The sequence below is a fragment of the Phycodurus eques genome, chromosome 16 (genome assembly GCF_024500275.1).
Source record: "Phycodurus eques isolate BA_2022a chromosome 16, UOR_Pequ_1.1, whole genome shotgun sequence".
Taxonomy (NCBI): domain Eukaryota; kingdom Metazoa; phylum Chordata; class Actinopteri; order Syngnathiformes; family Syngnathidae; genus Phycodurus; species Phycodurus eques.
Window position 1 is genome coordinate 8884098 of NC_084540.1, and position 11902 is coordinate 8895999.

General features: G+C 43.6%; 1 protein-coding gene across 1 annotated transcript; it reads right to left on the reverse strand.

The window, feature by feature from the left end:
• Positions 1-3642: 3642 nt before the first annotated feature.
• spc24 (SPC24 component of NDC80 kinetochore complex) lies at positions 3643-10517 on the reverse strand. The gene is made up of 6 exons (XM_061700542.1): positions 10469-10517; positions 4982-5151; positions 4615-4759; positions 4339-4443; positions 4106-4182; positions 3643-4019 (listed from the first exon to the last, which is right to left on the reverse strand). Exons 2-6 carry the CDS (start codon positions 5139-5141, stop codon positions 3913-3915), a joined length of 594 nt encoding a protein of 197 aa, XP_061556526.1. The 5' UTR covers positions 5142-5151; positions 10469-10517; the 3' UTR covers positions 3643-3912.
• Between the last annotated feature and the right edge of the window lie 1385 nt (positions 10518-11902).

Sequence of the window (11902 nt, forward strand, 5' to 3'; positions counted from 1 at the left end):
ATGTCATCATTTGGGCTGACTAGATTTACAATTTTACACACAGCAACAGAGGAAAGGGATTGTCATTATGAATCGTTCATGCTTAGTGGGATGTTGAACGATCTACCGTTAAGGCTACTGTGCTACATTCACTGCTACTTTTAGATTTACTTGCGTTATTTGATAAGAAGAAACACTACTTTTACTTACATTGAGCTACATTTGTATCTAGGTTCATTATTGCTCTTGTAATTTGTCAGAGACGTGTGTCACGACTGTTTGCCCAATCCAACGTAACTACTCCTCTTCTTTTTTGTCTGGCTTGTCCAGTTACGGGTCGCCACAGCGCATCAACCTTATCCATGTAAGTCGATCTCCTGCTTCCTCCTCTCTAACCCCAACTGCCCTCGCGACATCTACAGTATAAACCTTCTCTTTGGTCTTCCTCTAGCTGTCTTGCCTGACAGCTCTATCCTCATCATCAGTCTACCAATATAGTCACTATCTCTCCTCTGGACGTGTCCAAACCATCGAAGTCTTCGCTCTCTAACAGTCTCCAAAATATCTAACCTTGGCCGTCCCTCCGATGAGGTCATTTCTAATTTTATCCAACTTGGTCACTCCGAGAGAAAACCTCAACAGCTTAATTTCCGCCACCTCCAGCGCTGCTTCCTGTTCTCTCTTCAATGCCACTGTCTCTTTTCCGTAGATCATGGCTGACCTCACCACTTTCTTATAAATTTGCTCTTAAACTCTTCTGTCACATAATACACCTGACACCTTCCTCCACCTCCAACCTGCTTGGACTCGTTTCTTCACTTCCTTACCACACTCACCATTGCCCTGGACTGTACCACACTCACCATTGCCCTGGACTGTTGACCCCAAGTATTTAAAGTCACCCACCCTCGCCATCTCTTCTCCCTGTAGCCTCATTCTTACCCCTCCGCCCTTCTCACTTATGCACATATATTGTTTTACTTTGGCTAATCCTCATTCCTCCCTTTCCAGTGCATGCCTCCACCTGCTCCCTACATTCACTGCAGATCACAATGTCATCCGCAAACATCATAGCCCACGGGGATTCCAGTCTAACCTCCTCCATCAACAACCTCAAAGTGAATGATGCATCTGTGGTACTCTTTCTAGGCATGAAACCATACTGTTGCTCGCAAATACTCACTTCTGTCCCGAGTCTAGCCTCCATTATTTTTTCCCTTAACTTCATTGTGTGGCTCATCAACTTTATTCGTGTATACAGTAGTTCCTACAGCTCTGCACATCACCCTTGTTCCTAAAAATGGGCACCAGCACACTTTTCCTCTATTCCTCAGGCATCTTTGAACAACGTGGTCAAAAACTCCACAGCCACCTTTCCTAGATGCTTCCATACCTCCATAAGTATGTCATCAGGACTTTTTCATCCTCTTTAGTGTCTTTCTAAATTCCCCTTTACTAATCATTGCTACTTCCTCGTCCACCACATCTGTCTCTTCTACTCTTCCTTAACTCTCATTTTCCTCATTCATCAATTCCTCAAAGTATCTATTCAGCACACTGGCACCAGTCAACACATTTTCATCTCTATCCTTAATCACCCATGACCTGCTGTACATCCTTCCCATCTCTATCCTTTTGTCTGGCCAACCTGTATAGCTTTTTCTCCCCTTCTTAGTGTTCAACAGACATGTCATCATATGCCTCTTGTTAAACCTTTGCCATCTCTACCTTTGCCCTATGTCGCATCTCCATGTCTTCTTGCCGCCTCTCTTTTATCCTCTCATTGTCCCACTTCTTCTTAGCTAACCTTTTTTGTTTGATTTCCTGTACTTTAAGGTTCCACTATTAAGTCTCCTTCTCCCCTTTCCTACCAAAACACACTAAATACAGTCCTGCCTGTCTCTCTGATCATCTTGGCTGTAGTGGTCCAGTCTTCTGGAAGCTCCTCCTGCCCCCCAAGAGCCTGTCTCACCTCATCTCGAAAAGCTGCACAAAACTCTTCATTTCTCAGCTTCCACCACATAGTTCGCTACTCTGCCTTTGTCTTCTTAATCTAGCTCCTACCAGAATGCCTCTTTCACCTCTAGGTCACATCCTACCTTTGGGACATAGCCACTAATCACATTATACATAAACGTCCTCAAGTTCATGTTTCAGCTTCATCACTCGATCTGACAGTTTTCACCTCCAGGGCATTTTTATCTCTCTCTTCCTTTAAAATAACCCCTACTTGATTTCTCTTCTCATCTACACCAGAGTAAAATAATTTGAACCCTGCCCCTAAACTTCTAGCCTTGCTGCCTTTCCACCTGCTCTCCTGAACTCACAACATATCAACCTTTCTCCTAACAATCATGTCAACCAACTCCCGAGCTTTTCCTGTCATACTCCCAACATTCAAATTCCCCACATTCAGTTTTAGGCTCTGAGCTTTCCTCTTCTCTTTCTGCCTAAGAACTCACTTTCCACCTACAGTAGCTGAATTTTGACCAGCAACCTGTATTTTAACGGCGCCAGTGGCGGACGTTGTTAACCCGAGCCACGGCCAATCTGGTATGGAATTCTATGGATGGGCGTTCATATTTGTTTGGCAAAGTTTTAAGATGGATCCCCTTCCAGGTCCTCCAGTTGTCAAACTGGTACAAATTTTTCTCACATTGCCACATTCATGTCAAACATCTTCTTTCCTCACAAAGGGTTAGGGTTACTCAGTTAATTGATCTAGTTGACAGTAAACAACTGTCTTTACTCTAACTGTTTAAAGTAAATGAATTGAGTGTTTGTATTAACTTTACTATACAGGAAGTCCTCGATTTACGAAAGAGTTACGTTCCTACGCTGGCGACGCAACCCGAATTTCCACGTAAGTCGGATTTTACCGTTAAAGTCGAAATGTACGTCAAAATACTTCTGTTATGGGTATTGTCCCATGTGATTGTGACAGCAAGCTTAGTGTGTGCGTCGATGTGTGAGTGAGACGCGACTGTGAAGGAGGATGGAGTGCGCGCAGGTGCGTGTGTGTACAGTGGCAAGTGTAGTGATGGCGACCGGGGAAGCGTAGCGATTAGCAGAGGACCCGTTGACGTTGAATGTGCAGAGGAGCTAATAAAGCCATTAAAGGAGCAAATCGGTGCTTCGTGCCTTTATTGTTGCCGCCACCCAGCTCAGCTGTGCAACGAGAGAAGGGAGTTAACCCAGAGGAGGACAACCTCGGCACTGGAGAAGGCGTCTCTCCTGCATTTCCCGACCACGGGCAGGTGACCGTAGTAGGAAAGGTTAACACTTCGTATAAAGAAACTAAAATACATTAAAATAAAAAACATAAGATACTGTACTTACTATTACTGCTGAGTGTGAAAAAGGAGGGCGAAAAAGGCAAAGATACTCCCAGTGCACAAACACAGACAAGCACTGGGCACTAGCTAAGCAGGAACACTATGGTTCTGGAGACAAAATGGCGGACGAGGCACGGCGTCGTAAAGTCGAAACGTCGTACGACTTCCTGGAATTCAATCTAATCCTGTAATTCAATCTAATCTAATCTAATCTTTTCCCAATAAATTCTAGAATAGTATTGGTTTCTTTTCTTCAAGTGGAAGAGCAATAAAACTGAAAGAGAAATATTTAAAGAGTGGCATTACAGGCTGGAGAATAGACTGTGAATAAATTACAGCAACACATTTATTTCTTTTAAAATGTCTAATTGCACAATAAGGTCTGCACAACAGTAAGTAAGCAAGAACAAGATCCACAATAATGAACAAAAAACCTGCATATTATAAAGACATAGCGACACCTAGTGGCTCATATAGTCCTTGCCTGGTGAAGTTTTTAAGTAAATGACACCAGGCTTTATTTTTTTTCTAGTTGTACTGTTGATTACGAAGGACAAACATTGCTCACTGACATGCAAAGTTGCACAAATGCATTAATTTACCATTCACTGCTCACAAAGTTCCATAACTGGTCAGCTATGTCCCTACGAGATGTCGCAGAAGTGTCGATGTGGATTGGAGATACTAGATCAGGCCCATAATGCACTGCAAGCAGAGAAACTTGGTTATAAAATTGGCCACAGACCCACACTTCAATCCCCTCCAAAAACAAACCACAAGACATACAGTACCTCCTTTAAGGATGTGAGGCTCTGTATCATAGTCCCACTTGATCTTGGTTATTAAGGAGTACAGCTTTGCGACATGTCTGTTGAGCAAAGATTCAAAAATATATTGAAACTGATTTCTAAAGTTCCAAAGTAACAACTATTGGGAGGAAAAGAAGCATTCTGGAGAATTAATGTGGTAATTGAAGTGATGACGACACAACCACAGATACAATGACTGAAAAGCGGACACTAACATTGCAGACGGGATGACCTCAGTGGTGTCGTCTTCAATCTCGTTCTGCAGAACTGTGAGCTCGTTGTCTGAGCTCCTCAGTCCTTCCAACTCGCTCTGCAGAGCCCTGAGGAAAAAGTTAAGGACGCTAACAAATAAAATGCTTTCAAAATGTTAAATTCATCTTTCACTGCAACACTGGTCAGATAACAGTTGATGATGCCAGAGCTTTTACAGCCAGAGGTAGCAGTCTCTAAATTTTAATATGCAGCAAAAACCGGCCATGTGTAAAGGATACTCTAATTCTGAGTCCATCATCTGACTCTTGGCAGTGAGCTGGCTCAGCTCCTCATCCAGGCTCTCCATTTCTTTCTCCCGTAGCTTCCTCTCCTCTTCCTTGTCAGCAAGCATCTGGCCCATACTCTCCTCTTCCTGAACCATATCTGAGAGTTGCAGTATTGTAATAATTAGATAATAGTTGTCCACAACAATGTCTCAAGAATAAAGTTGCACGCTGACGATATAACAGCATATATTTGGTTGCTGAAGACAGAGGCTGGGTACCGTGATGGTACAGAACAGAAGTTAGGAATTTAAGAGAAATTAGACACAGAAGTGAAAATATACTGAAGTCATGACAGAAGTCATGATATATGAATCAATACCTTTTAAAATCTGTGTCACAGTCTCTCTGGTCGCCGTCATTCGATCAAAAAAGGCCTTTTGTTCGTTTTCCACTTGATTTAGTCTATCAGGTTGAGCCCTGCTGATGGCCACCAGTGTATCCAGACTCTCCTGAAAGTCTTCATCTTGATCCCCTGACATTTTGATGATACTGGGCAGTAAGAAAGCACAAATTATTAGACTTTACACCGATCTGATCGGCCTGATCGGTATCGGCCGATAATTAGCATGTTATGCTGATCGGCTTTAATGTCATAATTCGGCGATCCGATCAACGACTCCGCAAAAGACATTTACTCCGCCATCGTGTACCGTATATTTGAATTCAAAAGCTAGTTTATTTTTAACCTTGTCACATGTCTTTTGACCTAGCACTGTAAATATCTGACAACCAATGAAGTTATTTAAAAAAAAAAAACATGTTGGCGGTGTGGGACAGACAACCCGTCTGAGACAGACAACATGTAATGCGTGGATCAGACTACAAGCCAAATTTGGTCTTTCACAATTGCACTATGTCAGACTACTGCAATAAAATCTTGTATTCCGATACCACCACATCCCGTCGTTTACGATCACTGGGCTTTATCTTGTCAACTCATAAACGCCAATCATGCTCTAAAGTTTCGGTGCGTGTGAAGTAATTTAATTAAAATAAAGTAATTCAACTACAGTAAGTTAGCTCCCATTATTTCTGTCATGTTGGTTTGACTTGACTGATTAGTAGTGATGTTACAGGTTGTGCCGAGTCTTCGAGGCGTGTGTCGAGTAATGGAGGGGTCGTGTCCTTAAACCGCGTATCGAGGCTTGCTTCATTTAGGGGAGGAGCCGGAAGGGATGACGTCTGAAGCCTCCCTGCCCGGCTGTACCGCGTGACCGATTCGGGAAGCGCTTCAGAGTTTGCCACGAGATTTGACAGCAACATAAATCCCTCATGCAGGCCCCATTCAAAATGTGTGCTTTTTTTTTTTTTTTAATAGAGTTGCGGTCAGCTCAGTTCGTATAGGCTACTAGAGTTTGGAGAGTGTTTACAGCAGTTTGGATATTGCTTGGGCAGTAGGTAGCGAGCGATTGCGACTGCGACACTCCTCGGAATCCTTGGAAAGAAGCTGCTGCCCGCTAACCCGGCATCCTGGTCTAATAGCCCAGCCGTTGGTGCACTCGACTCCCAACCTGGGCTATGGTGGTCGCCTGAGTTCGAACCCCAAACAGCACCATGCCGTATAAGTAACTGTTATTGAGGCTGATCAATTACATTTGTTTGTAAAAAAAAAATAAAAAATGCATTTTCCACCATTTCTTCTTGTATTCAAAGGGAAGGTATTTCTTGTCTTCCAAGAAAGTAAGGTACAATAAAACCTCACTGAGAGAGGAAAAATTACTGTACCCCAGTATATATAATTTTCCTCTTGAATTAATCACAAACTGTTATTTCTAAATAAGCACTTTCAAAATCCTCTTTTACACAATATCTTGGGAAATTAATTGGTCAAACATTATTTTGTAATAGGCGACATGGTGGACGACTGCTTAGAACGTCTGCCTCACAGTTCTGAGGACCGGGGTTCAAATCCCAGCCCCGCCTGTGTGGAGTTTGTATGTTCTCCCCATGCCTGCGTGGGTTTCCTCCCACATCCCAAAAACATGCATGGTAGGTTAATTGAAGACTCTAAATTGCCCCTTAGGTGTGAACGTGAGTGCGAATCGTTGTCTGTTTAACTGGTTGCCAACCAACTCTGCGATTGGTTGGCAACCAGTTCAGGGTGTACCCCGCCTCCTGCCCGAAGATAGCTGGGATAGGCTCCAGCACGCCCGCAACCCTTGTGAGGATAAGCGGCTCAGAAAATTGATGGATGGATGTTTTGTAATACGTAGTCATTCATGAGAGCCAAAAAGACAAGAATGCAACGCAGCACATACTGTATGTGGTAAACATACAGCTGCCTGTGATTATGGACATGGCCAGCAGGTGGTTTCGTGTGCAATGACGCATCAAGAAATTAACCATACTCGAAACAATGGCTGAAGTGCTACAATGCTTCATGAAGCTTCATCTCGGCATCACTGGAAGTCCCTGCTCTAGTCAGGTCATGTATTCTAATGAGTGATTAGAATATGATGACCAGACTAGAGCAGTGACTTCCAACCTTTATGGAGCCAAGGCACATATTTTACAATTGGAAAATCTCTCAGGACACCAACAAACAAAAATGTCACAAAAAGTAGATACACAGTAATTACTGTGTGTACTTCCTGGCATCTAATAGAAGAGCATTTATTTGTCTGTCATTATGACTCACTGGCATAAATAGAGGAACAACGATACATTGTTTCTTGTAAATGAATAATATTTTGGCCGGCACGGTTGGGCGACTGGTTAGCACATCTGCCTCTCACAGTTCTGGGGACCGGGGGTTAAAATCCCAGCCCGCCTGTGTGGAGTTTGCATGTTCTCTCCCCATGCCTGGGTGGGTTTTCTCCGGGCACTACGATTTCCTCCCACATTCCAAAAACAACCGTGGTAGGTTGACTGAAGACTCTAAATTGCCCGTAGGTGTGAATGTGAGCGCGAACGGTTGTTTGTTTCTACGTGCCCTGCAATTGGCTGGCGAACGGTGGGTGTACCCCGCCTCCTGCCCGATGATAGCTGGGATAGGCTCCAGCAGCCCGCGAGCCTCGTGAGGATAAGCGGTAAAGAAAACGGATGGATGGATGAAAAATCTTTTGAGCAGTTAACTAAAATGTTATAATTTCCCACGGCAGCCCTGAAGATTGCCCATGGCAGACTAATGTGCCACGGCACACTCGTTGGCAATCACTGGATGAGAGAATGAATACTTTAAGATAGTCACTATACAGTACACAAGTATATACAGTAAATGAACAAGTCATTTACATAGACACATTGCTCCATCTTGTGATTGGATCGATGATCGTTTTTTTAAACTCTGTGATCGGCCCCAAACCTCCTGATCGTGTAAAGCAGCGGAGCCCAAACTTTTTGGCTCAGGGGCCACATTGCCGTAAAAAAATTGTCATGCGGGCCAGCATTAATTTTACATGCTACCGACGAGAGGAATGCTTTTTTGTATTTTTATTTTACTGTTTTACTATGCTGTCTGCTGCTAGGTAGATCTTATAACTGCTTGACTTGGATAAATGAAGGTTAAAATAAAAATTAATGAAATGCAAAATAAAGTATTTTTATGAAATTTGACTGCAAACTCAAACTTTATTCATCAGAATCAACAAACAACATGTTTGCATTCATGTAAAGGGTGATACTGAGATCTTGACTGCAGTAAATGGGGCAGGTCTGGCTCAAAAGCGGTGGTTTTAATGCGCAAGATGTCACACAGGTGGGAGTCACTTAGTCTTGTCCTCACGCGGTTCTTATTCATGTTCATGACTGAGAATGTCTTCTCACACAAGTATGTCGAGCCAAACAAGCTCAACATTTTCTTAGCAAATGTACGAATCTCTTGGAACCCGTCTTTATCCAGCTGCTGGTAAAAGTTGACAAGAGGGAGTTGTTGGTACCGGCTGCGACACTCTGTGTCACACTGCAGCTCAATGAGCTCCAGCTGCAGGTGGGCTGGAACGTCACTGAGATCCACGGAAACGGTTTGGCACATAGAACTTTTTGGTGAATAATACAATGGAGTTTTGTAGGTTTACCTCCTTCTTCGCTTACTTTGTGACACACTAGGGTTGATAATCCACTGTGCTCGCCAACCATGGCAGGTGCGCCATCCGTAATAATCCCCGTGATTTTATTCCACTTTAATTTTATGTCATGTACGGCGGAACAAACAGAAGCAAATAAATCTTTCCCTCTTGTTTGGTCCATAAGGCTCTGGAGGTCAAGTAGCTCTTCACGCACGTTCATTTCACTGTCCACTCCTCTAAAAAAAATCAGTAACTGAGCGCCGTCGGATGCATCCGTGCTTTCGTCACAGGCTCACGAAAAAAATTCAATCTCCACTCCTTTTGTGTCCAACTGTCTCTTAATATCAGAAGAATCTTCTTCGATCCTTCGTGACACAGTGCTACGAGCCAGGAAAACATTGGCGAACTGTTGCTTTTTCTCAGGACAAATGTTCTCCACCATTTTCATCACACAGTCTTTAATAAATTCACCCTCAGTAAAAGGTTTGCAGTGCTTGGCAATCAGCGTTGCCACCTCATAGCTTGCCTTTGTTGTATTTTCATTCGACTCACTGGCTCTTGTGAAAAAGTGTTGCTGTGCCGTTAAACCAGATTCCAGTTGCTTCAATTTTTCACTGCGTTCGTTCCCAGTTAGCTTGTCGTAATTAGCATGTTCCGTCTGATCGTGCCTCTTTATATTGAACTCCTTCAACACAGCCACAGTCTCTTGGCAAATTAGGCAGACGCAGTTGTTTCTAAACTGAGTGAAAAAATATTCAGACTTCCATTTGTCCTGGAAACGTCGGCCCTCCCTATCAACTTTCCTTTTCTTACTTCCAGTTGCCATTTTAGAAATGGGCAAAAAACAGATCATGCGCAAAACGGCCCCGCGAGAGTTCAGCCACAAGTTTACTGCCATCCTGTGGTGAAATATAAAATTGTGCGTGTATTTTGTACTGCCGGGCCACATATTATTGGTTTTATGACAGAGGCTTCAGGCCAGTGGAAATATGAACACGGGCCGGATTTGGCCCGGGGGCCGGACTTTGGGCATGCTGGTGTAAAGCCTACGAATTATTAGTGGTGAGAAGTAACCATATAAAAATATTTTAGTTACTGTACTTAAGTAGGTTTTTCAGGTATCTGTACTTTGAGTTGTATTTATTTTTCTACCAATGTTTACTCCCTACTTTTAAAAACATATCTGTACCTACAACTCCTTTGTCAAAATGGGCTTGACTTTTTTCAACTTCTGTAGCTGACGACACGTCGCAAAAAGACGTAGAGATAAAAGTCAACTGCAGAAGAGATCATGGGGACCTATAAATTGGGGGCGAAATGGGGGGGGGGAAAACCTCGTCTCGCTCACGGCTGGCCGCCAAATCATTTCATAAATGGATTCAGTACGTTTGCTAAAAAGATTCGTTCTTTGAACAAAACGTTTTAGCCGATAGCAGCTCTTGATAATCATACAAGAGCTGCTATCGGCTAGAACGTTTCGTTCAAAGAAAGATACCGCTTATCCTCACGGCTACAACTCACGCAGACTCAGTGACCGGCCAGTGTTAAACATCAAGCAGTTAAATGCTCTGCAAATTAGCCTCTACAAATGACAGTAGTTGGGGTACACAAATGTTCAGAACAACTTCCAAAACAGACGTTAAACACGTGAAAACGGCACATTTTCAACATTTGTTTTCATCGCCATGATGGAAAACTGTCAGGGCAAACAAACACTATTCGCAACATCACTGGGCTAACATTTAGCGAGTAAAAAACATGTATATTTTACAGCAAAATGAGCAAAGTTTGGAATCTACCTTGCTGTTCCTTTTCTTGATTCAAATATGAACGACGGAGCCCGCGACATTCATTTTCTTCTTTGCTGTGCAAGAGTGGAGTTTGATGGGCATTGTGTTTTGCTACCGCCCTCTGCTGCACAGGAGTGGGCAGCCAGGTTATGTTTTACCTTAAACAAAAATCCCAGTAACTCCCACACGCCTGGAAAATTAGAACTATAACCAGTTAAAAGATTAAATATGTCGTCCTATCTGTTGTCCTCATGATTACTTTATTAAGTGTAGAGTAAAGGAAATAGCATTGTTTATTTTAAGTAGCAAATTATGCATTACTAGTCACTGCAATATCATACCCACTCTTCTCGGTCCAGTTGCTGTCCAGCATCAATTTGCTAAGCAGTATTTCTGAGAAAAAAATATATATATATTAAAAGTATATATTGCGGTTAATAATATAACTCTTGCAGATCTTCCGTACTGTTACACAAGTGTTTACTGTGGCTGCTACATGTGCAGTATGTCACAGTTGAGGGTTGAATTGTAGTGTGATTTGTTTTTGTTTTTTTAACATTAAAACTGTACTCTAAAATCAAAGATCACAGATTGAAACAGGCGGCACGGTGGACGACTGGTTAGAGCGTCTGCGACCCTAGTGAGGAGAAGCGGCTCAGAAAATGGATAGATGGATGGATATTGAAACATCAATCCAGGTGCACGTGCATCTTAATAAATCTGAATTAAAAAACTTATTTCTGTAGTTCATCCATCCATCCATTTTCTGAGCCGCTTCTCCTCACGAGGGTCGCGGGCGTGCTGGAGCCTATCCCAGCTGTCATCGCGCAGGAGGCGGGTTCACCCTGAACTGGTTGCCAGCCAATCGCAGGGCACATACAAACAAACAACCATTCGCACAACACAGTCGCACCAATGGGCAATTTAGAGTCTCCAATTAATGCATGTTTTTGAGATGTGGGAGGCAACCGGAGTGCCCGGAGAAAACCCACAAAGGCACGGGGAGAACATGCAAACTCCACACAGGCGGGGCCGGGAATTGAATCAGGGTCCTCAGAACTATGAGGCTGACGCTCTAACCAGTCGTCCACTGTGCCGCCTTCTGTAGTTCAATTAAAACAAAATAAATAAAATAAAAAGATTCATCTCCTTGAGCCATCACCTTATCGTGGTGCAGGGGTTTGTGTGTCCCAATGATCCTAGGAGCTAAGTTGTATGGGGCTTTATGCCCCTGGCAGGGTCGCCCATGGCAAGCAGGTCCTAGGTGAGGGACCAGACAAAGCATGGCTCAAAGACCCCTTATGAAGAAGACAAATTATGGACTCGGGTTTCCCTTGCCCGGGGCCCCCTTCTGGAGCCAGTCCTGGAGTTGGGGCTCGAAGGAGAGCGCCTGGTGGCCGGGCCTGCACCCATGGGGCCCGGCCGGGCACAGCCCGAAAGGGT